At 35.4% G+C, this 27,371-nt stretch overlaps 3 protein-coding genes across 3 annotated transcripts; all 3 read right to left on the bottom strand.

The window, feature by feature from the left end:
* Positions 1 to 4,315: 4,315 nt before the first annotated feature.
* Positions 4,316 to 6,124, bottom strand: LOC110099191 (exopolygalacturonase-like). The gene is made up of 2 exons (XM_028692963.1): positions 5,600 to 6,124; positions 4,316 to 4,544 (listed from the first exon to the last, which is right to left on the bottom strand). The coding sequence occupies exons 1-2, from the start codon at positions 6,122 to 6,124 to the stop codon at positions 4,317 to 4,319; spliced, it is 753 nt and encodes a 250-aa protein (XP_028548796.1). The 3' UTR covers position 4,316.
* A 181-nt stretch (positions 6,125 to 6,305) lies between these two features.
* On the bottom strand, positions 6,306 to 7,076 carry LOC114579160 (exopolygalacturonase-like). Its single transcript, XM_028692962.1, has 3 exons — positions 7,065 to 7,076; positions 6,660 to 6,974; positions 6,306 to 6,491 (listed from the first exon to the last, which is right to left on the bottom strand). Exons 1-3 carry the CDS (start codon positions 7,074 to 7,076, stop codon positions 6,306 to 6,308), a joined length of 513 nt encoding a protein of 170 aa, XP_028548795.1.
* A 6,157-nt stretch (positions 7,077 to 13,233) lies between these two features.
* On the bottom strand, positions 13,234 to 25,337 carry LOC110099184 (pyruvate dehydrogenase (acetyl-transferring) kinase, mitochondrial). The gene is made up of 6 exons (XM_020826265.2): positions 25,089 to 25,337; positions 16,937 to 17,195; positions 16,587 to 16,767; positions 16,019 to 16,166; positions 15,680 to 15,890; positions 13,234 to 13,577 (listed from the first exon to the last, which is right to left on the bottom strand). Exons 1-6 carry the CDS (start codon positions 25,335 to 25,337, stop codon positions 13,519 to 13,521), a joined length of 1,107 nt encoding a protein of 368 aa, XP_020681924.1. The 3' UTR covers positions 13,234 to 13,518.
* Positions 25,338 to 27,371: the final 2,034 nt, after the last annotated feature.

Here is a 27,371-nt window from a genome sequence, read left to right as displayed (position 1 = left end):
ATATATATATATAATAATATATATATATTACACGAACACTTCCCGACTTTCATCTCCAAAGATAATTTAGAGCATATGATGAACAAAAATCTGCATATATCTTATTTTTAAAACAGTTCGGAGCTTAAAACACATAAAAACTGCACTTTATCCATACCCAAAGCAGTTTGGAATTTCAAATAAGTAAAAATCTGCATATAGATTATTTCTAAAACATTTTAGAACACAAAAACAACAAAAATCTGCTCATAAATCATCTCCGAAATAGTTTGGGGTATTAAAACAGTAAAATTCTGCATGTAGCATGTTCTCAAAATAGCATGGAACATAGAAACAATGCAAAATCTGCATGTACCTTATTCCCAAAAATAGTTTGGGACCTCAACTATGAAAAATCTGCACATGCTTAGCTTCCCAAAAACCAAGTAGCAAACAAATAAATCATTTAATGTAGAATCCACAACTAAGTTGTAATCATATGAAAGAAAACTTGCTGCAAATGACCTCAGATTTTTCTCCAAGAAACTTCTCAAAATCATAGATGTTTGTCAATAAAAGAGAGGATAACACGCGTGTTTTCTAACACTACTTTAACATATTTTATAAAAGTATCCCGAATGCCCACTATCGAGACAGAAAACATACATATCTTTTCAAATGAAACCATGAGAATAAAATTCAACATAACTTACACAACCTTGCATTCAAGCCAAACAATTTCTCAAGAATTACACTATGCAGCATATGCGATCTTTCAACCAAACCTTTATATTTCACCTAATGTCAAATATGGATAATCATTGTTTGCCAAAACAGAATATATATATAAAATCTGCATGGCTTCGTTGGAAAGAAGAGAAATCAGCCGAATTTCCCTATCATTATATATATAAAAAAAAAATGCAAAACAAGACATAGATTTCACAAGATCCGTTCATGTTGATCGAAATGAAGTCTCCAACAAGTTCATGAGTTTTAATTGAGAGATGACATCGGAACGCAATTTTGGATACGAACCATCCTCAAATATTTCCAAATAAGTTTAATGAAAACTCATGTATTCACAAAAGGCCTTAACACAAAGAAATGCTACAGTACTCAATAAATCCTTTTCCTAAGAGAGACAACACATTTCTCTTTTGCCCATTACAATCGATAATGAGCGAAATTAAGATAAGCATCTTAATTAAATTTGTTTGGTGTTCTCATTAACAGTTATTCAAACTTTACTAAAAGAAGAGCCAATGTAAAGTGTTGTACTTAATATTCCTTGCAGAGATAAACCAAGCAAAATCCCTCTATTCTTTATTTCTCAAGAAAATTACGTAATCCTCCTTCCAGCCTTAAGAAAAGCTCAACGAAGAAGAGAAAAACATGTGTCGGCGCATCCAAATAGAGTAAAATAGGTGCAGTCATTGATTTAACAAAATAAATCATGTGTGTTTACATGTATTTCAACAAACTTTCACCACTCCTTTTTACTACTCATCTTATCAAAAGAGAGGAGAAAAATAAATTTCGCCTCAGATTTAATCGAGAAGATCAAGATCTAAAACCCTCCATGCATGAAACCAATGCAATAAATTCCAAATTTTGAGAGATCGAGCCTAACAAAAATTCTAATATCGTCATCGCAACTTAGAACATCTAATAAGAATAGCCTTAGCATTTTATCTCAATTCCATAAAGCTAGGTGCTCACTACCATCTTATAGAATTTTCCTTCCAAGTAGATAGAGTCATAGAACCATAGATGTAACTAAAACATCACCAAAAAAAAAAAAAAAGTAGAGAACAAGCTTCCACCGTAATATATTTTTTTTATTATAAGCCTAAATAGGTAAAATGATTCATGGCTGTACCGATTGCCTTTGATGGCCATCCTTGATGTATGGCCATTACAGCGGAAGCTGGAGCAAAACAATGCTTTCAAAGGAATATAGATTCAATCAGATTTCATGATACCGCACCAAAATTCTCGCTAATCGTCACAAAACCGACAACAGGCTAAGGAAAAGGAGGATTTACACACCTTGCTAAGAGGAATTTGTTCGGCCAGAACAGGGGAGACCTCCGACTGGAGCTTGCAAGCGGAGCGAATGTCGATGTCGGACTCGGCTAGGGCAAGGTTCGTCAGGGATGGATCGGCCGAAGGAGGAGCAGGTGATGGGTTTGGGTCAATCGTCCGGCTCGGCGTCGGCCAAGGTGACGGGCTCGGTCCTGGAGGTCGGACGGGAGCAGGGAGGTGCGGCCTCCTGGTTTGATCCGAGCAGGAGAGAGAGGGAGACGGGAGAGCCGAGCGTGAGAGGGAGCGGGATCGAGAGCTGGAGCCGGAGTTGGAGTCGGACTAGCTGAGCGAAACTCAGGAGAGAGAGGGAGAGGGCTGCGTGAGAGCTAGGGATCCAATCGGGGAGATTGAGAGTTAATCCTCAAGCTGAGGCTCTCGCTCTGGGCAAATCAAACCTGTTGTCGAAAGAGGAAGCCCGCGCTTGGCCGTCATCGTGCTCCAGCCTTCGACACTCCTTCAAGCAGCTCTATTCTCTGCCCGATGTCTGCCCGAGATGCAGAGAATCGTCTGAGAAGCGGGATATGGGCTGAAATGATGATCTCGTTTGATCGCAGCCGCCGAAGCCACTACCGGATTTAGAAAATAAATTCAAATCATTTAGAAAGTCGAGTGGATCTTAATGGGATTAAACCGAGCTGGATCAGATCAAATTGGCTAAGATTAGGTTAGACTCGAGTCCAAATTTTGACTCGATTCAAGTCGATTTTGGCTCGAGCCGGCTCGGAAGAACTAATCGTATGAAATTAAGCTCAAAATCGACATTAATTTTTATCAATTTAAGCTCGACGCGGTCGAAACAAATCAATCAAAACTGACCGAGTATAGTCGGGTCTAATCCGTCTCAAGTTGAGCCGATTCGAACTCGAGTTGGGCTCGACGGGGTTCGATTAAATCGATCGCAGCTCCTCGAGACTATTCGAACGAAAAACGAGGTCAACAGTTGCTTTACAAAGTAATAAAAAAAACTGTATCAAACGAAGCCTTAATCTATTAGAGCCATGTGTATCATAAGTTCTATGAATGAGAGTGATGCTGGGGCAACTATTGAGAAGTTTATTGATATTTTGATATATATTTAAAAATGAGAAAATGATTAAAATGATCCTTTGATTCTTTATGAAATATTAACATAATCCCTAATCCCTAATTAAAATTAAAGAATTATTTTGGCCTCTCAATTTCTTGAATTGTTGAAGAGAATCCAAGATAGAAATATGATGGAAGTGGCACAATAGGAGGGTACCATGTAGATGGTCCATCAAATAATAGTGGTGGTGGTGGTGGTGGATGAAAATGAAATGGAGTGATATGATGGCCTGATGCTGGGGAACTAAAAATGGTGGAAAATAGGCTGATCTGATGGTGAAAGTTGGGCCATGTTTGGGGAGGTGGAGGCTAGATTGGTGATAGAGGTAGTTTGAAAGTTATTACGAAAAGCAGCTTCTTAGCATAGAAATTTCGTGAAAGAAGCAAAAAATTAAGAGCCACAGAAACTGTGATTTTGATTTGAAAGTAATAAGAAAGTTGTCTCAAATGAAGCCTGAATCACTCCTAATTAGTCAGAAAAGGTGTTTTTCAAACCTAATAAATGTTTATCATTTTTTTGCGGAAGACATCTGCATTTATAAGTTAGTCTAGAAAATCATTATAATCATGAATAAATTGAAGCTTGATCTTTATCAAAATATTTAAATAATTAAAAACATAAAAAAATCCCGCACACCATGCAATGTTATCATCGTCAAATTGATTTCCACCATCATCCGAGTCATTTTCTATTACCTTCACAAATCCCACACCACAAAGTTGTTTTGCATTTTAGACAACAACCACAATTTTATTTGATTACTACATGCATTCTTATGTGGTGAAAAGTTGTTTTCTGCAACCATAATAGTTAAGTTGTTTTCCCCACAACAACTGCACCATCAACTTTATAAAACATTTTAGTCATCCCAAACGGATCCTTAATACATCGTAACATTTCTTTAAATGATAAATAGATATAATAAGTGATTCTATGTTGGAAAAAGCTTCAAAACTCTTATATTTATGTTGCAATTAATATTGCATATAATATGTAAGAGCTACACTATTCTCAGTACAAATGCAAGAATTTAAAACTTCATTCTAACATAAAATACATACAGTATGCTCTATATAAATTATACACAATATACTTTCCTTAATTTAGAGAGAGAAATTAATTTCTCAAACCCCTTTACAAAAAAAATAAAAAATCCTTTAATCTAAATGCAAGATGGAGGGATCATAAGGCCAAATGAGCGGCCCTTCACATTAACACAAGAAGCAACAGCAAAATCTCCAGCAACACTGTACTTCAAATCTATGTTGCTCAGCTCTATATCTTCACATGGCAATCTATCGCTGCAAACCAGATTTATAGCATTCTTTGTTCTTGTTTCTCCTGTTATGTTTCTGAACTTCACATTACTGATCTTAACCAGAGATGGAGCCTGCAACAAATTCAAACTTTTACATTACTTGCCAAAGTTATCTTCACCACATCTAAGGCTGTTTTTGACGTCAAAATATGGTGAAATTTTTAAACCACTATGTGGGGTTGGTTAAATGAATTCTTTTTCTCCTTTGTGTACTGTTATGAGTCAAATCCTCATGTAAATCTAATAAAGAAATGTCATTTCTAATATTTTAATTCTAACCAACACTATAGGAAATTCATCAAATATTGGTGGTATTTCTGACGGTCAAAGGACCCCCAGAATTTCTAGTGGATTAGCGAACCAGCCATCGCTCCGATTGCTGGCGAAATCACAACTTAAAACCTCCGGATAATCTTACCACAAGTTTCAGTTTCATATGTAGCTAATACCGACGGAAAAAAAACTGCAAGAATAATGAATTTCCGCCTAAAAATCACATATTTCTGCCGGGAAAAATCATCAGTAATAAATGATTTTCCTGTACTGTAAGTCTTTTTAGGTCTACATCTACCATTCTTAACATTACCTAAACATAATACTTCTACTTTTTTAATAGAGTCATCATAAGACTGTCATTTTATATGCAAACCATCTAAGATGGCTCTCCCTAATCTTATCTTCCACAAAATTCTATCAAGAATCCTTGAAAGTTTTCCCCACAAAATTCTAGCAAGAAATATATTGTCATCATAATTTTTTCAATGGGGTTGACATTGATTTGTGTTACACCAATCTCAATAAAGAAACAACGGCTATGATTTAACCTTCACATATATATTTTTTCTGTTTATCACTATCATGCACTTATCATATGATGCAAGAAATAAACATGTAAGGATCATGAATAAATTTCTATTAAAATGGGCTTAAGAGCTCTGGATTTGCAATGAGATATATGATGTTATAAACTATACTAATCTAAGTGCAAATTCAATGGCTCTTAAGCCTTTTCGGTTGTAATGATATATTTTTTCGATCTATATTAAATTTTGTATTAAAAAACTACTTTAAAAAACAGCTAAAGAATTATCATAAATTCTATATCTATGGATCAAAGAACTAATTACCTTACTACCGCAGAGATTATGCGGGCAATATTTCTGATCAATAACAATTGGATTATCCACATTGTTCATCACCAATTCCTCAAACACAAGATCATATGCTGAAGAGAAAGTAGGAGACTCCTGCCAAGTCTTAATTCTAACACCATTCTCTGTATCACTAAAAGTGCAATTTCTAACGCTAATTCCAACAACATCACCTTCATCTTTGCCTCCTCCAAGGCTTCCAATGCTTATGCCATGGCCGGGCCCACACCGCACCCCTGATATCGATAGGTTCGCCGTCCCCGGCCCGATCGATATGCAGTCGTCGCCAGTGCTGATGATGGATTGGCTTATACTAATGTTTTTCGATTCTCCCACATGAATTCCGTCGGTGTTGGGGCTATTTTCAGGAGCCATGAGCTTAATAGAATGGAGATTGATGTTGTTGGATGCAAATATTTGAATGTGAACGTTTTTGCTGTTGATAGAAGTAATGCCTCTGATTGTTGCGTTGCTTACAAAGCTGAAGTTTAAGGACTGCATGAAAGTTTGGTTATGGTAAATTGTTAGATATTCTATGGATTATATTTCTAACATAATGAAATATCATCAAGGAAACTGTCATTGAATGAAATATCATTAAGGAAACTGCATTATATTTCCGGTTTAGCAGGAAAGTTTGATATCAAACGGTTTTTTAGCCGTCTGTTCTTGTGTTTAACAGCTAGTAATTACCGACGATCTGGCTGTCAAAAAAGTAGCGGTTTGACCGCCGGTAATCGCCAACGATTTTCCTGTGGTCCTTCTTCCGGTAGTTTCGGCGGTTCCTTGCGGTCTTTCTCGTCGGGATTTTACGGCGGTTATAGCCGTTAGAAAACCGATGGAAAATATAACCGCCAGTATTAGTTTCCTACACAATTGTTCCGGAGGCATTTTAACAGCCAGAAAATTGCCAAAAATTTTAGAAACCGTCGGAATTGGACATATTTTTCGGAAATTTCTATCGATAATGAATGATTTTCCTGAGTATTCAAACATTTATATAAGTCTAACCGATTTTTAATTGTTATTTACTCACCCATGGAAGAGGCTTGCATCTCCTTCTATGAAGGCAGTTATTCAGAGGCCATGCATGGGCGCCTTGGCCATCAAATAGGCCTTTTCCAGTAACCAGAAGGCCATTAATGTACCGGAAGGAGATCCAATCGTGTGTCTTATAAGCATTAAGATCTGCCTGCGAGAGCACGTATCCTTTGACCTGTACCACCATTTCTCTACCTTTGCATGGGCCTTTGAAAACCAGAGGACCAACTAGAAACTTTCCTTTGGGAATCAGAACCTTCGGCCTTAATCCATCCCATGCACAGGCATCTTCCCATGCATTCTGGAAAGCCTGCAAGCATTGTCTTCAATGTAAAATATTGAATAATAAGATAGTAAAATTTAAAACTTTTCGTTTGGGGAAAAATTATTATGCGCAGACACCGAACGACATTCAGAGACCAATAAAAATGCATCACTTCACATTTTTACTGTACTGCGGCTCAGTACTCGATTCCGATGCTCCGTACCGTGACATTTGGATGTAGAGTTGCCACTACAGAAAAATCGTCAATTACCGGGGCACTTTCTGATGGTTTATATGACTTTTCCGGTGGTTTTAAAAATTACGAGTTGCGTAGGAAACGAATTGCAGCGGCCATTTTTCGGTGGCTGATTTTTCTGACGGGCGCAACAGCCGGTAAATTCCGGCAGTCAAAACGCCGACGACCGTCGGGTAATTACTGGCGGCGTACCAGCCGTATAAAACGCGGGAATAGCCAGCAACCCAGCCGCCGGTTGATCACCGTTTTATTATTAAAAACTACCGGTCACACGGCCTGTTTAACCGCCGTTAATTCCGGTGGTTCTTTGACTGCCGGTAATACCGTCGGTAATTGACGATTTTTCTGTAGTGTGCGTCCGGCATCCGCACAGAATAATTTCTCTTATTTGGGACAATCTTCTTATTGCTTCTTACAAGAAGAGAAAGCCTTCCCAAACAAAGCCTAAGTTGGAATATTCACCTTTGCATTGTCAGTTCTGCCATCAGAAACTGCGCCATAGTCATTAACATTGAAGATTTTGGAGATGCTGAGCCTGTATGGTGCTGCTGAGCCTGAAATTACAACAAGAGAGAAGAAGAAAGAAAAATAAAGAAGATTCATGACTTTGTTTGAGAAGATCTGATCTTTTTTCCTCTTTTTTTAGTCTGGAGATGAATTTATAAATAATGAATAATTATGATGACAGGTTGGGAGTAATTTCTGTTAAATTTGTCTGTTTAGGAATGATTTTTGTTGGAGTGGAGGATTGGAAATCATTTAGTTTATCTATTTTTAGTTCTATCTGTATTTCTGCTAATAAGAGATTGCCCTTTCGGTATTCTTTTGTGGAGCTAATTTGGAGGGTTTGTTGAATATTAGGGACCTGAAGATGTTAATTATGAAATTTTTTATTTAATTACTTTTTTTAGATTATTGGTGTTTGTTATAATAAATAGGAAATTGATGAGACGTAGCGGTGTAAATGAGTCAAGTCAAACTCGAGACATCCCTAGCTTGAGCCTAATTACTTAATCGAATTCGAGTTTAGGGTCGAATCGGCTCATTTATTATAAACGAGAAGATTATTATGATTCAGGCAATCAATATAATTAAATGTTAAAAGGAATGTGAAATTAGAAGCAAATATTTTTAATAGATTTATGCTCAATTGCCTAATTCTGACATATTTTAAGTAAATTTAATATTATTATTTTTTAAATGAGTCGGCCCGTGAGTCAATCAATCGAGCCAAGGTTAGTTCAAATTTGGCTTGTTAGCTCAACGAGCTCAGCTCAAGATGTATTTTTATTGAGTCGGCTATAAGCCGAATAAACTCACTTACACGTCTAATTAGATGTTTGGGTGTTCTTCCTTGTTTTAAGAAGGTTTTTTATTTTTATTTTTATTTTTATAATATTAGTGTTGTCAAACTTCATAAATTCTTATATTAGGCTTCGTTTGGGACGGCTTTATTACTGCTTCTTAAAGTAGTTTTCTAGTAAGAAAATTTAATTTTTATGTGAGAAAATTATTTTACGAAGCAATAAAAAAGTTGTCTCAAACAAATACATAATTTAACTCATATAAAATAGATACAATGAAACACTTTTTCAAAACAAATCCAATAATTATAGAAATTGCATAAAATTTCCTAATTCTATGAACAGAAACGCTAAGTAGAGTTGTAAGGGCTGCAGAAGCCTTGCGCTAAAATGAAAAACTCATTGTTCATGTTTGACCGTTTTATAATTATCTTAAATTATTTACTTTTTTTATAAATTTATATATTTGAAGAGCCTAATTTTACCAAAAAGTATATTGATTATATATATTGGCAATATATAAATTTTAAACAAACCTAAATCTCCTATTTCAATCTTGGATTCATCAGTCAATGGTCTCGAGCAGTACAGGTTTGGCTATATCTAGGGTTATCAAAATCGGATCACTAGTCGGATTTGCGTCGAACTAGAAACTGACCCAACACTATTTGACCAAACCTGAACCGGACCTATTTTTGAAAATGGGCCAGGTATTTCAACCTAGACCTAACAAGTGCGGGATACTGGGTTGACCCGACATGACCAACATACACATTTTGATTAAAAAACAGAACATCTGGCCGCAGGAGACCGCCTAGGCGGGATGAGGCATCAGTTGCTCGGCGAATCAGCGATGATGGCTAGTCGGAAAGTCGGCATCGGCAGCGACACGACATGGCATGGCACGGTTCCGGGCGTTGGAACCAAATGGCAAGCTCAGACGCTAAGTTATCGTGACATCCGACAAGAATGGCGACGGCGAGTCGGCAAGCTCGGCACCGACATCAGCTCATCCATGCATCGATATACGCTTTTGGAGACGAGACTGGACTATACGAGACGGGACGGGATGTGACTCATGCATGTTTTTCCAAACATGTTAACACGGGTTGAGCTCGGGATTCCGAGTGATCAACCCGAACCTGACCCATTTGTGAAATAGGTTGAGCATAAGCCGAAATTTTTGGGTTGGGTTCAAGTCGTATTTTTGGGTCGTGTCATATATTGACACCCCTAGCTATATCTATACTATTATTATAAAAGCCGTTTAAGTTTCTTTCCAAATAAAATCTTAGTCTTTCATTTTAATTATTCAAATAGAATCATGACCATTAATTTTATTATCTGATTATTATGATTAATTTATAATTTTAAAAATAATTAATATATAATTACTTTTCATTTAAGCAAATAAATGAAGAAATCTTTTGAATTTCCTAATATTATACCTCTTCATATTCCCTCCTTCGTCCCCTTATGCTTTTTATTCCATTTTTTTTATAGTCTTAATTCATGTTTATTAAATATCTTTTCATATTTTTCTCTTTATATTTCCTACTATACCCTTTTGTATTCTACTCATTATAAAAAATTCAGCATCGGGTAGAAGTCCGACGAAAGTTTAGCGATGGGGAGAAGTCTATCGACGAGAAGAAGTCTGATGACGAGCAGAAGTCTAACGTCAGCTATAAATCCATTGATTGACAGAAGTTTGGCATCGGGTAGAAGTACAACGAAATTCTGGTGATGGACAGTAGTCTGGTGACGGTAGAAGTCTAGTTTCGGGTAGAATTCTGACGACAAGCACAAGTTCAGCGACGGGCGGAAGTTCGACATCGGGCAGAAATCCGGCGACAGGCGGAAGTCCGGCATCGGTCGGCTATCGAGCAGAATTCCGACGTCAGATGGTGGCCGAGCTAAACACCAGAGTCAATTGGCGTTCAGGTAGAACTGCGACGTCGGTAGGTTGCCGGGTGGAAGTCCGACGTGGTCGAGGAAGAGTCTGGTGGTAAGAGAGCTATCTTCCTTCTCTTCTTTCTTGGGCCTCCTTCTCCTCCCCCGGGGTCCCTCTATGAGAAATGAGAAGCTTATTTATAATTTTCTAAGAATGGAATGACCAGTAAATAGGAGGAAGATCAGGGGTAAATTGAAAGTGGTTTGAATGGATAACCGATATTGATTCCCTTGATCATAAATCATTTACTAGACATTTGAATGTCTTAATGATATCAGAATTCAGAGATCTTGGGCTCGTTGGATTCATCTCATCGAGCTGCTCGATTCGATTATAAGCATGTCACATTTGGAGACCGTTTGGTATCCAAATTATGGTTTGAACCTTCCAAATGTGCTTCGGGTCTTTGATTTGGACTAATTTGGGTTTGGATTGAGTCGAAATTGGTGTCGTTGGGTTTGTATTTTTGAGACGTTCTTTTCGACTATAAGTTGGAGTTCAGATGATTCCAGATTTAATTTGAAATTTCCAACTTAATTTGTCTCGAGATTCGTGCACGATCAAGATAATTTTTTGATGCTATATCAAGTTTTATATTTATTGTTTCGATTTTATTTTTATTGTTTAAAAAAATTAAGTAATATTTCTATATATTATAATAATTCTGATTGATCTCAGGAATGAAGGATAATATATAGATTTTTAATCTATTTTGAATATACTTTGCAATAATATTGATCTAAATTTTACAGTATACTTTGCAGAAATAACTCAATATCATATTTTGATATACATATATGAATCATTCCGAAGTAAGTTCAATCAAATTTATTTGTATTTTATTTCTACAATAAATTAGAATACTTCAATGCCATTTTTCTTTATTTTATAGTAATACAAATAGTAGATAATCAATTTTTAAGAAATAAAATATAATTTATACAAATTGAATTTATATGTTTTTTTTTTCATATTATTATAATTTTCACATAAATTTAATTATATAATATATCATATATAATATATATATATATATATATATATATATATTATTAATTAATATATATATATAATATATATATATATATATATATATATATATATTTATATATATATATATATATATATATATATATTAATATATATATTGTGATTACCATAAAAATCTTTTAGTAAAAGTACTTTTACTGATATTTGTGGTATTTATATGATTATTTTTAAAAATATTTATTCTAAATACTGTTATTTAAAATGTCAAACTTAACAATTTATTTTGATAAATTCTAAAAATAATAAAGTAGTATGTAATTTTATCTATAATCATAGATGTGCACAAAAATATCAATATATGCTCTTGATCATTGTACTAATAATTTGTTTATTAACTATATTGCATTCGCAAATGGCCTATTTGGGGCCACTTTTTCTTTTGAAAAAAATAATGCTTATTTTTTTTAAACTATTTTAATTATTTTTATTTATTTTAAAATAAATAAATTATTTTAAAAATTCTAAATTAATATTGAGATGTTTTGGTGATTTTAAAAATTAATATAATAATTGAAAGCCATTGCACCCTTGCCATAACCATCATCAATACTATTGCTTTATTATCTTGCAAATATCCACCGCTTTAGCTTACAAATTAATTATCATTGAATAAAATTATAGATATTATGTAAATATAACATCTTATACTTAGATGAATAAGATTTTGATTTTGTCTATTTTTGCTTCATTCATATATTGCATTTAAAAAAAAAAAAGCTCTTAAAATTATTTAAAATTTTGGTATATTTTATTGAATAATAAATTTAATTTTTAATATTATTTATTTTATTATCCAAATTAAATATTTTTAAGTATAAAATTAGTATTTAATATTAATATTCATTTAAGTTCAGTATTTTTATTAAATGTTTTACTCAAACTCAAAGAAGATTATGCCTTTAGCAAATTAAAATCATTCTCTTATGCAACATCTATCATAAAAACAAGATAAATATTCAATTTCTCTCTTCCAATATTATTTATTACAAATTTAAATTCAGCTTAAATCTAAATTTTGATTATATAATTATTTAAAGTAATACAATGCAATATCTAACATCATAAAAAAAAAATACATGTTCTAAATTGAGGATATAATTATCATTACAATTATTATTACAATTAGTTGTAGTGATAAATTTATTTATTTGATATCTTTATAACAAATTATGAATTAATTAAATAATATTTAAATTTAAAATTTTATTAACCTTCATTTAATGCATGTATAATTATACTAATCTATCAAAACAAATATAAGTTACACTACTACAACAACAACTTCAAATTTTTATCCCACTAAGTGAGATCAGCTAAATGAATCCTTTTGCTCAATTGCGTGACCAGATTATCTAAGATGACTCTAATCTTATATGCCACTGAATGACTCCAATCTTTTCATGTATATGCTCATTTCACAACTCTATCCCTAAGTGTAAAGCCACTCATCCAACTAAACATCCTTATCTCTTCCATTTAGCTTGATTTTATGCATCTCTTTTAATGACATGTGGAGTCCAGACATAGAGAACCATTCTGCTTTACAACTGTGAACTGCAAAAACATAGTTACTATTCACCATCGCGCTTTTACTGTTCACTGCTACGCTTTTACTTCACTTTTCTTGTTCACGGTAAAAAACCGAACGGTTTCTGGGTCCGGACTCCGCACATAATCATCTCTCCTCCTAACGGAGTAAGTCGCAGTTGGAAAAATGGAGATCCCATGCAACAAAGCAAATAACCAATTAAAGAGCATAAATGTTTAATTGAAAAAATATCAGGAATCTTTTCCTTAAACCCACAAGAAGCTTCTATATACAGAAACCATTCTTCTTCCAGTTCAAACAACTTTGGGTACAATAAGAAGAAAGAACTGAAGTGGCCCTATTTTCTCCATCTCTGATGACATTCCTGGTGAATAGCATATAAGTTCGCATTTGCAGCTTCTAAAAGTAGCAAGCTAGAAGCTGCAACTTAGAAGCTTTCCATTAGCACAACGAAGTGGGCTGGATTTCTTAAGCTTTTATGGAAGTGGTTCTTGTGAATCCCCAAGGCGAGACAAATGGAGGTAAGCATCAGTTCCTGCACCGAAAAAAATTCAGAATAAGATTCAAATGCTAGAGAAATGCTAGGGGTGTCAATATTGGACACGACACGAAAATCCGACTCGAACCCAACACGAAAATTTCGGGTTCGGGTTCGAGTTTTTGACCCGGTAAGGCATGCCATCGCGTCAGGCCATCTGGTCAACCGTCCGCGTCAGTGAGTCGGGTTTGCGTCTAGTCGCTAGGCCAGTAGGCCTTCACGTCAGTCCGAGTCAAGTCGCCAGCCTGGCCCAGGGGCGCCCATCCAGGCCATAGCGTCACGCCATCTGCGTCGCTTCCGCTGACCGGAATCCGAGTTCGCGTCCGCTACGGGCCAGCCGTTGCCATCTCCGGCACTGCCTAGCCTCGCCGTCCCGTTCCAACACTCCAAACCTTCTGGCTCCGGCTGTCCGGCATACCACAAACCGCATTCCTGCAAACCGCGTCTAACCTTCTGGTAGATCGCAAACCGTCCCGCGGTCCGTTCACCTTGTTGGGTCGGGTTGACCCGAACCCAAAGCGAGTCGGGTTCGGGTCCCAAAAATAGACCCATTTTTATAAACGGGTCGGGTTCAGGTTGACCCGAATAGTGCCGGGTCAGTTCCGGGTCGACCCGACCCGTGACCCGAAATTGACACCCCTAAGAAATGCAATTGTATTGGAGTTGCAGTAATTAAAGTGTAAAGCATGACTGAACAGAGAAAGTAAATTGCAATAGAAAACATGGTAAACAATATCAAGCATTTCTAAAATAAGACAACATGGATAAAGAAAATCAGCCATTATCGCATTTCTTAATTACAATTACAAGTGTAGATCATCATCAAACAAACGGATCCAACCACGGTTGGCATATTCATTTTGATCTAATCCAGGATCAACTTAATTCAAATTCAATCAGAGCCAGTGTGACTGGTTTGCTTTATACAAAGTTGGATATAAACCAGTAGCCGATCCAATTTTCAAGCAATCCTCGAGCTAAACTTATAGATGTGCCAATCAGGTAGATTTAAGATTTCTTACAAAAATCATAATGGAAGTTAACCACGTTTATAATTATCTACTCTTGTTAGTTGGTTAATTTCTATTATGATTTTTATATTTATTTTAATATAATAGCGAACAAAAAATATAAAAAATAATCTAATCTCACATACACTATAATATCCAAAATATCCTCAAATTTAACTGTTGGGATTAATTTTAACGGTTGATTTTCGCCTTAGGATCAAATTGGGACATTCTGTAATAATCAGAGGACTAAATTGGGTTATAATGAAAGTTTGAGACTAAATTGAATATTTACTAATAGTCGGAGGACTATTTTGAACTTTTACTCGATTGTAATTCCTGTAAAGAAATTCATAGTATCTTTAGAAGTAAACAATATGGAGGTAAGCTTTTGATGCTCCAAAGTGAATGGAAATCATAAGCTTTAAATATATTAAGCTTAAACTCAATGACTGCTTGGCTTCAAAAAGAGAATAAAAATCCTTCAAAGTGAGTTTTGATTTTTTTATAATAGTTTTCCTAATCTGAGTCATGTTGGCAATCTGAATCGTGTTAGAATAATGCCATCTTAAACTTCTGAAACAAATGTTCCACATTTTTTTTTCCATGAAGACCAAAATTGCATTGGAACTACCAAGATAATAATTCTTAATCACAAATAATTTATGTATGTCTTCTATAAGTGTATGTACTCAACCAAAGAGAGTCATGCCCCAGATACCAATTAAATCTATTGACGCTTTACCTTCTTGTCCACCTAACCACAACAGTGTTTCCCTGAAATCAGTCTAAACTGTAAATCACAGTAATTACCACATAACAAGTATCCCTTAAAATTTCAAGGCATTGACAGACCAATGCATGATCTTTAAATTTCTTATGTCCTTGGCTCCTGTGTAACAGGAATAACCAGAATGTTTAACGTTTGAAGTCGAAGAAAAACACGCTGAGATACTGATGGGTGGAGCATTTAATCCTACCTTTTCTAGAACTATGGATGTCACCAATTTCATGAGAAAAGTAGCCAAACCAAAGGAGATAAAACACTAAGCAAAAGATTAGGTCATTCCAGGAAGGTGTTGCACATACCATAGCCTTCCATAGAGATAATTTGCAGGTCACCACCAAAATATCGAGCATAGAGACGACTGATAGGAAGCCCGTAGCCATATCCAGCCATGATTACTGCTTCGCTCAATCCTTCCTGGTTTTCATCTAGTGGATTTTTTGCAGTGCTATACAGATATGTGAATATCTTTGGAAGTCCACTTCGTGGAATACCACCTCCTTCATCTGAAATCTGTGATACCAAATAAAAATTGGAAGGAATTATAAATGCAATCGTCTCATAAGAAAACAAATTTTTCACTCAAACAAAAAAGCAGATTTCCAAAAATCATTGATCTCTAGACAACCTTATAAGCATACCTTTATAGTCACATCCTCGATACCGTCAGCAACTATTATTCGAATAGGAGGTACATCTTTATCAGAAGACATGAAACGTTCTTGAACCGCACGCAATGAGTTCTTAACCAACTCAAATATCATAAGATGCAAATGTGAAGGAACATACCTGTTTAGAAGCAAAATTAGGTATCATATATAAATCAAGAAAAACTATAGTGAATGCAGCGCTCAGGAGAACACCATGCAATGTCAATTTTTCAATGGAAAAGATGAGTCTACTCAATATGGTGGAGCATTGCTAATGATTAAATACATAATCAAGTAAATTAAAAAATTTCATCACAGTAATAAGAGTCTAACATAAGAATATCAAAATTACATACATTTAGAAATACAAAATTTTCAGATGATGCAGTAAGCCAAACCAAAATTTACATGATATGCACAAGAATTTGCACTACATTATATGATTTTAGAGAGAAAAAATAAACATAAAGCTGCCAGATAGATACATGTGTAAGAATAATCAGCTGCTAGCGTTATCCACAAGTTGTTATGTGGTCAATAGAAACAAGTAAAAACTTACGGAAAGGTGAAGTTTGGATCTCCATAAATGTTAAGCTCAGGCGCATTTCCATACTCCCGAAAACATATACAGCGAGCATCCTCACTAGCAATTCTGGCAACTTGCATCGGTGATAATCTAGTATTTATTTGACCAATACACCCTGGCTCAGGATCAGGATCATGCAAGGCCACATGCTGCCCTGATTTCCACAGCAAAACTGATTAGTATAATAACCAGGTTCGAGTTCAAAGCATAAAAAGACAATTTTTAGGTAGGTATGTAATGAACTAAGGAAAGTATTAATAGAAAATTCGAAAAAGCGGATGTTGACAGCAAACAGATCCATTTTTTAACACGAAAACACTAACCTATAAGCATACGAATACCAATCCTTGACAAGTAAAAACGATCGAGAAACTGATGTATTTCCTGTAGATCTTCGGGAACAAAATTGGGATCCAAATCTTTTTTTAGCTGTTGTACGCCCAAAGCCATAGCTGGTACCACATTGTTATGTCGCACCTTGATCATTTTGATCATTTGTGTGAACGCCAATTCATTATCTCTATCCTTAATTTCTGGACATGATCGAAGGTCACGAAAAGAATCCAGATACCAATTTCGGACCTAAAAATGAAAAAGTAACAAGTGGCAAAATTAGGCTTAGATTCAGATGATATGCATGTGATGGTAAAGCTACCAAAAATACTATATTTCCTATAGAAACAATGCTGTTTTGGTGTGTGCATATTTCATGTAAATAATAGTTATGCTCACAATACTTGACAGCAGATGGTTTAAAAAACAACCAAGTACCTAGGTGCTTTAAAATAACATCAAACAAAAGAACATTTAAAAAAGGGGCATAATTTAAAACCCAAATTGGCAGAGTTATGATGTTAATACTCCACCACCCAATTCAATAATTGTCGCCTCTAGGGTTTTGCAGAAGACAAAAGTAGATAAAGCTTTCAGAAGTAGATAAAGCTTTCAGAGCCCTAAATAAAATCTAAGTGTTCGACAATATTTATTAAGGACAAGTTGCTCAAGTTACTAAAAGAACATGAATTGAGTTCAATAAGTTGTTGCTTGTGAATCAGCTTGAACCAACTACAATTCGATAATGATATGCACCCAACTTGAAGTCTGTTTAGGCCTCGAGCTACCCCATTAATTAGATCTTACTGGCCTCTCAATACCAACTATACTCACCCAAGAAATTCTACTTATCGTCCAAAGTATTTGATAGTCAACTAGGGGTTCTAACTAGGAAAACTCACTATAGGCACTTGACCTCATACCGAAACTTGGCAAAGCTATTGCCAACTAGATATCCACAAGTCAAACATATCCGCTAAATAGATAGTTACACAAATTCCTAGCCATGTATTAATAATTCACGTATCACAATATGATGTTGCCCAAGCAGCACTCACTCAAGGCCTCTGAGGTCCTTTTGGATATATTCCCGGCTTGGGATAGCCAAAGACATTAGTTGAATTCTTGAATTGGCCAACAATTATGTCATGCAGAGGAATACAACATTGTGACCTTGAATTCAACCTCCATGCGGTGCCATAACCTAAAGATCACAGAAATAAGTCATGCATCAACAAAAGAAAATCAGCCGAAAAGTTGCATCATCATCACCATCATCATCAATATCAAGGCTTTTGTGCAAAGACACGAATAAAAAAGTATTTTGACCTATGACCTCGCAAATAAGGAGAGGTCACTGATGGACCGGTTCACCCGGTCCATCCTAGACCCGTGCGGGTCTATGGGAGGCGGGCGGACCGGCTGGACAAAAAGGGGCCCACCCACTTAAGTGGGGGTAATTTGGGGATGTGAGGGACTTTTGGATTGTATGAAGGGGGCCATTAGGGTTTAGTTGGAGGCATTATGAAAAGTGTATTCTCTTTCTAGTTTTCTTCTTCTAGTTTCCTTCTTGTTCTTTTCTAGGGTTTTCTTGTGAGAGATCTTGTCCTTCTCGAAGTGGACAAACTTATCTTGTTTTCTCTTGGATTTCTAATGCAAAGGTTCTTATTTTTCATCCCAACAATCTTGTGATTTTTTCTCTTTGGTTTTGGTGGAGAACTTCCTCTCTTTTGGGGGAAATTAGGGCAAAACCGAAATTGTGAAACCCTAGGGCGTATCAGTCACCACTATAATCGATGTACCTAACACATTGCTATGAGTTTCACTGGCTAAACTTGTAAAAGCCATCTACGACAATTACTTTCAAAGACCAACATTAATGTGCACAATTTCATTTGCACCTTACCTGAAGAATTGTTATATCTTCCATACAAATCATGATCACAAAATGTACGATTCTCACCACCACCACAGCCTCGTTAAAGAGATCATTCATGTGGGCAAACTAAAGGAGTTTCATCCTTGCTAATAAGGGAGAATGACTCTAACAAAGGCATCAATAGAGGAGATCAACAAGCCCATCCTCGCATGGAGGATTCATATAGCAAGTGCGATCTCATAAAATTTTTGTTGAAACTTGTAATATTGAGTATGTCATATAAAGAAAGACGAATATCATTAAAAAAGAAACTCATCAACTCAAAACCACCATAACAGAAAGAAGAAACTTCTAAGATTCCGCAAATACAATATACAAACTTGGAATATAACACAATCAGTTATGCCTAAATTTGACTCAAAAACCTCGTATTTAAGAATATGGGAACTCACTTCCACAAACTTGTCAAATTCATCATACAAAGCTATGAATGATGAATGCAACAACTCACAATACATAGGGAACTCTTCTCAAGAAAATATGTTGCATTCAATGAACTGACCAATTTTCTTTTATCTTTTAATTCAACACTCACTATATTCTTTGTATTGACTCAGAGGACCCAATGTGTTAAATCCTAAAAATATGTAAGTACTAAAAGTCAAATCCTAGAACTCAAACTTCCCCTTTGCATCTGTATTGAAGGAGAAAAGTCCACTCTAGCGATAAGGGTTTCTCCAACCAATAAGAAAGCTCTGATGTAAAATAAAAACATCAAATACAAGATGAAGACATATCCTAAGAAGATACACAAAGGATATAAGCCGAGAATAAATTGAGGAGACTACCAAGCACTCAGAAAATTCCTTCATACACGAGCAAAAAATTAGTTAAGTTACTATCACAAGAAGAAAGAGATACTAAATTCAATAAACTATCGCATCACATAGCAAACTCAAAGAAAATTCTCATTTCATTGTATCAAATCCATAACTACAGTTGCGCCAATAGGTTTTCTTACAAAATATGAGTACAGAAATCAAAATAAAAGATACAAGAATGACATCATCTAGCCACCAAACCACTCACTAACGAAGCTACTCATTCTTATCTCAGCGGTCATCTCCCTCAAAGAATTCTTCTACTAATTAGAAATAGTCAAAGTCGATCCAAATTGAACCTAGAAGATTTTGCTTCATATTTTTTTGGCCATTAAGTCCATGTATTATTGAGACTTGAAAAAATTATTCATGTACCCGACTTCATTCAAGGACTCATTCAACTTTGTCTACAGCTTTGCATTCTCAGCAAGACATTTATTTAGCAAAGTCTCCAACTCAATTATCAGAGCTTTGATGTCCAACAACATATATGCTAGATGCTTCCTGTTCAACTTGTACTCTATCAGAGCGGATTCAAAGTTTTTTATATTATTTTGAAGATCAAAATTCACATCACTTCTATTTTTATTAGCTCAGCATGTAATTGAAGTGCAGAATGCAAACTCACGCATTTTTCATGTGGGGTTTTGAGTTCTCAATGCTACCTTTATTTGGCCAGAGGCCATCACTAAGGTGACTACTGTTTTAGACAGCTCATCCTTCAAAATTGCTATGGTCACTTCAGCCTCTATTCTTTTTGCTTTTTTGGCATCAGGTTTAAATTGTGAAAAAAATTCCCCCCTTACTTTAAAGAGAGTTCTAACTCATATTTTTTTACATTATCAAAATTTTTTTGCTTCACTTTCGCAGTTGGCATATAAACTCTTGTGGTTTTCATCAGGTGAAAGCTGGCCTACAAATAGGAAATAAGCTTCTGCGTCGTGGCCACGTGAATATCACTATTCAGCATGTTGTCCAATCTTTTATGGAGCCAACTAGAGAAGATAATTAGGTCAAGTTCATAAGCCATAGTTTTAAGCATGGACCTCGATAGCAGATGGTTGATGTTTAAGCAGATAACGGTTGCGGAAAAATCCTTTACCCCATTAAACGAAGCTCTTTTCTCCTCATTGCAGTAGCAAGGCCTGAAACTATATCAATGAAAAATGGTTTCATTTTCTTTGTCACCAAAGCCTATCTTTGTTAACTCAAGCTTCTTGGATTTCTTCTCCTGAGCTGCTTTCCTTGTCGCCTCAACCTCTAAGATGATGATTCCTTTGGCTCTATGTGAAGTTGGAATTAGAACCTTTTGGGTTGCGAAAACATGAGCAAAGATAACATCTTTGATCTAGCAACACCTTGCTGGCATATGCTAAATAAGTTATCATTGAGGCGGACTTTAGTGTTGAGGATTTTCAATTGCTGCAAGAAATGTCAAAGTTATCAATATTGTAGGATTCCTCAGAGCATCATCTCCATTCCTTCCCATCAATTAAAAAATGTCTTAACTTGACCCAACTTGCATAACACGTTTAATATATAGATCATGACATTTTTTCATCAACACAACCTTATAAAGGCCACTATGACCCGTTGAACTGAACTAATGTCGTGCAAATCTACCTAAATCAAACCCAAATAGTAAACAACTCAATTTCAAGTTGAATTCAGGTTATATAGGTCAAACCCAACCCAAATAATAATCACATAATAATTTAGACCTAAATCTAACCCAAATAATAATCAACTTGAACTCATATTTATTTCAATTCAGGTTCAGTTCACTTATTGACACCCCTATATGTATGGGTTAGATTGATCAAATCACTAAGAAAGTATAAATCGGGTTCAAAAAGTTATTAATTGTGAACCATCTTGAACAACCTGAACTTAATACTTGACAAGCTTGAAGCCGACTAAAGCCTCTAGTGCCCAAATTTGAATGACATATGTTGCCCAAAAGTTAGATTCAGCCCTCATTGATAAGCTATTGTACTCGTCTCAATGGACTAGTCTTCTGATGTTAAGTACTCATCAATTGGTTGTGGGTTCTTATTAAGATTTAAGAGCACTCATTAAGGGTACTCACACTCAAACCATAACTCACTTGAAGTTCTCAGCTAACAATTTGGAAAATATCCACAAGTTAGACTCACCCACTACATTGATAGCTACGTAGAGACCTAATCATGTAATATCATGAATCAAATTATGTAGCTAATTCTGTATTAACAACCTTAGCCGTCAACTATAAATAGGAGGTAATAAATTGAGTGCCGGCATGAGGAAATTGTGTACTTATGGAATAAAATTAATACAGAACATCAAAAAAAAAAAAAATCCCCAAACCGCCAGCCTTGTCATCCTTGCCGCCGACCACCTCCCTTCCCCCTCCCTCTTTTATTTGTTTCATATTTTGACTTAATATATTTGAATTCAAATTTAAAATATTTGAATTTCAAAATATTTCCTAATATACTAATTATATTTTAGAAAAGTCCATTAATGAGCTCCTATTTAAATTTTCATTAAGAGGGGATTAAATCAAAACTTTCCAATCTTACTAATTTCAATTTGAAAGCTTATTAAGTCCCCACAATTCCCTCCCCTCATCCATGCATGCCGCCGGCCCCCATACCCTCACCCATTAATTCCCTCTCAAATTATTTCCTAACTCCAACACCTTAGGAAATATTTCAAAACTCCAAATCCCCACTTGGCCGAATTTCCCCAATCACCTCATGCCTGCAATTATTTCTTAAATCAATTAATTGATTTAGGGAATTCAAACCCCATCCCACCCTCATCCCGCCGCCCCTCTCCCTAGCCATCTCTCTCTCTCTCAAATTCCCTCTCCACCGTTGGTTCTCTAGTGGATTTAATTCCTTATTTCTTAATCCTTCAAGTTCTCCTTCCCTCAACACCAAAACTGAGATTTCCTCTCAGATTTCTGAGATAATTCCAGAATTATTTCAGATTTTTGAACGGAACAATTTCAGATTTTTTTTTTTTTGAAGGAAACTTGGAGTTCACTCTTCGCCACCACTTGAGAGTTGTACCTTAGCACCACGGAGATTCTACCTCCCTTCGTCCATGAATGGCGGATCCGGAAACTAACTACGGCATAACTTGGGACGAAGACGGCTACGTAGATATCCTACAATCTACGTTCTTCGACGTGCACCCAAGAGTTGATTTCACCGTCGAGGATTATTTGGAGCGTACATTGATATACTTGGTCGAGGCTATCGACGAACATTTTGAAGGCATTGAATGGAGGATCTTCACCAACCCTTGACGAAGGTTTCTTCTCTCCCGAGCATCTTATTCCTTTTAGTCTAAATTCTCGTTGGTTTGATTGCAGTCACGACGGACTCTTCTATTTGCTCTCGCTTAAGCTTAGTAATTGTAGAATTTGAGCGTACCTCATTGCATCCTAATTCTTATTGTTAGATTAGGGATTATCTTGAAAACTACTACCTTGTGTTGTGTTATTTTCTTATTTGTCTTGAAGTTTCAAACTCGGAGCATGTGATTTAGCCTAAGCAAATATCTCCTTACTTGTTTTGATTCTTCGTTTTAAGATTGCTATTAATTTTATTCCAATATTATTCTAATCACGAGTTGTGCAATGACTAAATGATTCCATAATTATCTCATCTAAGTAGTCCTGCATCAAAAAGCTTTCAACTTTTGAATGTTTAAAAAAAATTGGAGAAAAATTTTCTCTTTTGATTGATGCTTGATAGCCTATCTTGACCTATTTTGGCAAGACTTGCTAAAAATATTTTATGTTTATTGTTACTCTTATTAAATCACCTTAGAATATTCTCCTACACCTTAGCCATCTTTCAAGTCCAGCCATCCACAACTCAAGGCTTAAAAAAAAATCAACCCATAACCTCTTTGAAGCCCTCGGGCCTTGTTTAGACTTTAGACTCCCTTGCACCTAGTCTTATTCTCCATGCCACTGCAAGGTCATCAACCTCAACAAACTCTATCATCTACTCCAGATCATGATTTCACATCATAAGTTAATCCTCCATTATCATTTCCAACCATTTACTTCATTTGAATCATCATGCAAATCAACTCAAACTAGCCCAAACAAGACTAGTCTTGACATTCCTTTTACCATGTCCCTCCAAATCCCTCACCTTTCTACCAAAAACTCCAGCTCACTTTGTTAAACAATAAACTAAATATTTATAAGCATTTTTATTAACTAATCCCTCTAAAAGGGCATCTTATCATCATCAAAAACTATCTCCTTGAGATCTCACCATGATATATTTATCAAAATTCTCTCCTAAATTTCTCTCTTAGCTCTGTTTGATTTGCCTTTCTTTGTCAATGAATCAACCTTGCTTTCCGTAAACCAACCCACTTGAAGAGATTCTTTGAACTGTAATGTCATTCTTCCCTCTCTATTACAACAACAACAATAGCAAAAACTAACATTTATCCCACCATGTGGAGTCCACTATATGAATCTTTTATTCTCCATCGTGCCATATTAAGAGCCAAAATTTCATTTAAATCTAATTATATAAAAAAGTCATTTTTAATACATTATAATCAAGTCTTTTTAGGTATACCTCTACCTTTCTTAATATAGGCTGAATCTAATACATCTACTATGCTGACATGGTCTTTGAAAGGCCTACGTTTTAAGTGACCAAACCATCTAAGACGACATTCTTCCCACTCTACTCTTTGAACTAACTCCAAATTTGTAGTAAGACCATGGTATCTTTCAACTAAAAACATTAGATCCGATACAAAGTTGTAAATCAAAATTTTAACACTGGATTATCACAGGATAGCAAAACTTTGCATATACAAATATCTTCAAACAAAACAAGAATAATTTGCATAAATTTTTTAGAGAAATCCTTAAACGAAGTAATACAACAATTGAGCATCGAATAATCTGCTCACAATACATGCCATAGCAAGGAAAGGCAAGAACCATAGTTCCTTAGAACTAGCAATGAGAAAATAGACGTTAACCCATACGAAACAGCTACCCAATACAACTCACAGAACGACCAACATCACCTAAGAAAATTCATCGCAGATTAACCTTTGCAACCCATCATCACTATCTAACAACCAAGTAATCGGAAGAAATAAGTAAAATACAACCAAAGAGCACAAACCCGAGACTAAACTATCCAGAACCAAACAAAATCATTGGATCTCCTTTTCTCAGCAAAACGTTCCAAAAAGTAAAATACCCTATGAAAAAAATATAAATAAATTGAACGGTACAAACCAATACCCAATCCCATCTCTGCATGCTCTAGACGCGCAAACCCAACTCAAAATCACCTCCATGAAACGAAGAAACCGAGATATTGAAGGGATTAGAAAACAAACCTTTAGAACCGCGGGTTTCAGTGACAAACCGTACGGCAAGTTCTCGAGCTCCATCGCCCTCCTAGCGATCCTTATAGACAGCTCCTTGAGCAGAAACTGCGCCGAAATCAAGAGCTTCTTATCTTTGGGCCTCGAACCGAATTCCATCATGTACTTGAGGCTCACCCCCGTCGGCTTCATCGATCCCCATCTTCGCACTTCCTCCTTAAGCGACTTAGAGAAGTTCTCGGCCGCATGCTTTAAGGCCATGAGAACACCTCCACCGACTCCGAGTGACTGGAGAAGGAGATAAGAATGAGATGGAGTGATAGAGACGATAGAGATGGCGGCGACATGCAGACTCCCGCTCCCGCTCAGAGTCGGAGAATGAGGCAAAGGAAGACCAAAAAGCTAATCAGTGATAGTGCAAGTCGCCTTAAAGAGATATAGTTGTAAAAAGGCATTCACAGCACTCAACAATTCTCAATTTATATATTTCATTATTATTACTTATTCATATAATATTGAATATTTTAAATAATAATAACAAATCATATTTATCCAATCAAAATTTTGCACGTCATCCATATTCAATCGTAATTTCTTCGTTGGTTTAGCACATCACCGATCCACTGGTTCCCTACTGATATTGCCAGCCACCTGAAAAACCTCGAACTTTTATTAGGTCCTACGACCGGACGTAGCTCTACATTCGGTCATCACTTGAGTTACTCGATTTTTGTTCGGTATTTGCTAGGTATTGCTTGGCAATAACTAGAAATACCGCTATGTTAAGACCAATACCGAGTAATACCGAGCAATACCGAGTGATACCAAAAAATACCAAGTTTTTTTTAGAAAAAACTCAGTATTTTTTGGTATTACTCGGTATTACTCGGTATTGCTCGGTATTTTGTCTTGACATAATAATATTTCTCGTTATTGTTGGTATTGCTCGGTATTTATCGTTTTGTGCCTGCTACGTGGCGCGATCTCAGTACCGGCAGAACGTAGCTCTATGTATGTTCACCGGACCAAATAAAAGTTCGAACACCTCAGCATGCCTCGTTGATCTCGTCGTGATATTTCAACAAGATATTGTGAATGAAATGTATTTATTGCTACTTTTTTTCTAAAGTTAGGGGATAATGAATATATATTTATTGCTACCTAATTATAATTAAAATCTGTTACGAGTATTTTCTGCAATGAATATTATAAAGAATCATTTATGCAATCGTATGGAAGACTTTTGGATGAATGACTATTTACTTATTTATATTGAAAAGAATATATTTAATAGTACTGACAATTACTTGATTGTACAATAATTTCAAAAAACAAGGATTTGGCAAAAGAAATTGTAGATGATAGATAAGAAGAATATCAAGACTTAGTGTTCTCAACTGTAAGTTTTTTTTTTCTTTATCATATATTTTATCTTTTTATAATAAATCTAATGATTAAAAAAATTAAAACCGCCATATTTAATATCTAATTTTTTATATTTACTTATACAATATTTAAATTTTATTTGGGATAGCTTTTGATCACAATTTCATTATTTTTCAAGATATTTTAATCAAAAATTGCTATAGAAAACAGCGAAAAAATGCCCCAAATGAAGGAACAATTATTAGGTCCTCCGACCGGACGTAGAGGAACGTCCGGTCGGCACTAAAATCCCGCAAAAAAACTCCGTATTTGCTCGATATTGCTAGATATTATTTGGTAATAACGAGGAATACCGCTCTGTGAAGACCAATACCGAGTTATACCGAGCTATACCGAGCAATACCGAGTTATACACAAAAATACCAAGTTTTTTCTAGGAAAAACTCGATATTTTTTTGTATAACTCGGTATTGCTCGGTATTGCTCGGTATAACTCGGTATTGGGTCTTCACATGATGGTATTCCTCGTAATTGTTTGGTATTGCTCGGTATTTATCATTTTTTGTCGCGATTTTAGCTCCGACGAGGACCTAATAATTGTTCCAAATGAAGCCTTAAATTCCTGATTTATATTAAAAATATTACTAATATTAATTTATTTTTTTAACAAAAAAAGTTCATTATTTTTAATGATTCATGCAAATGAATTAAAATAGAGAGAAATATATAGCTCTATAGTGTAAATTAATTTGTTTAATTGAGTCCTAACGGTCATTAAAATTGAATTTTATAACTTTTCCTATCTTGTTTGAGAATGTAAACAATGATTGAAGCGTTCAAAAGATTCAACATAGTGATGGAATAATGTCAACCCCACAATATTATTACTAAAATATGATTAAAAGGATA

This window comes from Dendrobium catenatum, unplaced genomic scaffold (genome assembly GCF_001605985.2).
Source record: "Dendrobium catenatum unplaced genomic scaffold, ASM160598v2 fragScaff_scaffold_203, whole genome shotgun sequence".
Taxonomy (NCBI): Eukaryota; Viridiplantae; Streptophyta; class Magnoliopsida; order Asparagales; family Orchidaceae; genus Dendrobium; species Dendrobium catenatum.
The sequence above is the reverse complement of the archived record's forward strand: the minus strand, read 5'-3'. Positions and strand labels throughout refer to the sequence as shown.

Bases quoted from the DNA above. Each gene is read 5' to 3' on its own strand.
- LOC110099191 (XM_028692963.1), bottom strand. From the start codon at position 6,124: ATGCAGTCCTTAAACTTCAGCTTTGTAAGCAACGCAACAATCAGAGGC. The intron at 4,545-5,599 runs GTAATTAGTTCT...AATTTGTTGCAG, and splicing joins ATAATCTCTGCGGTAGTAAG to GCTCCATCTCTGGTTAAGAT.
- LOC114579160 (XM_028692962.1), bottom strand. The intron at 6,492-6,659 runs GTGAGTAAATAA...ACAATTGTGTAG, and splicing joins GATGCAAGCCTCTTCCATGG to GAAACTAATACTGGCGGTTA.
- LOC110099184 (XM_020826265.2), bottom strand. From the start codon at position 25,337: ATGGCCTTAAAGCATGCGGCCGAGAACTTCTCTAAGTCGCTTAAGGAG. The intron at 16,167-16,586 runs GTAAGTTTTTAC...GCTTCTAAACAG, and splicing joins GATCCAAACTTCACCTTTCC to GTATGTTCCTTCACATTTGC. The intron at 15,891-16,018 runs GTATGCTTATAA...TTGGTATCACAG, and splicing joins TCGAGGATGTGACTATAAAG to ATTTCAGATGAAGGAGGTGG.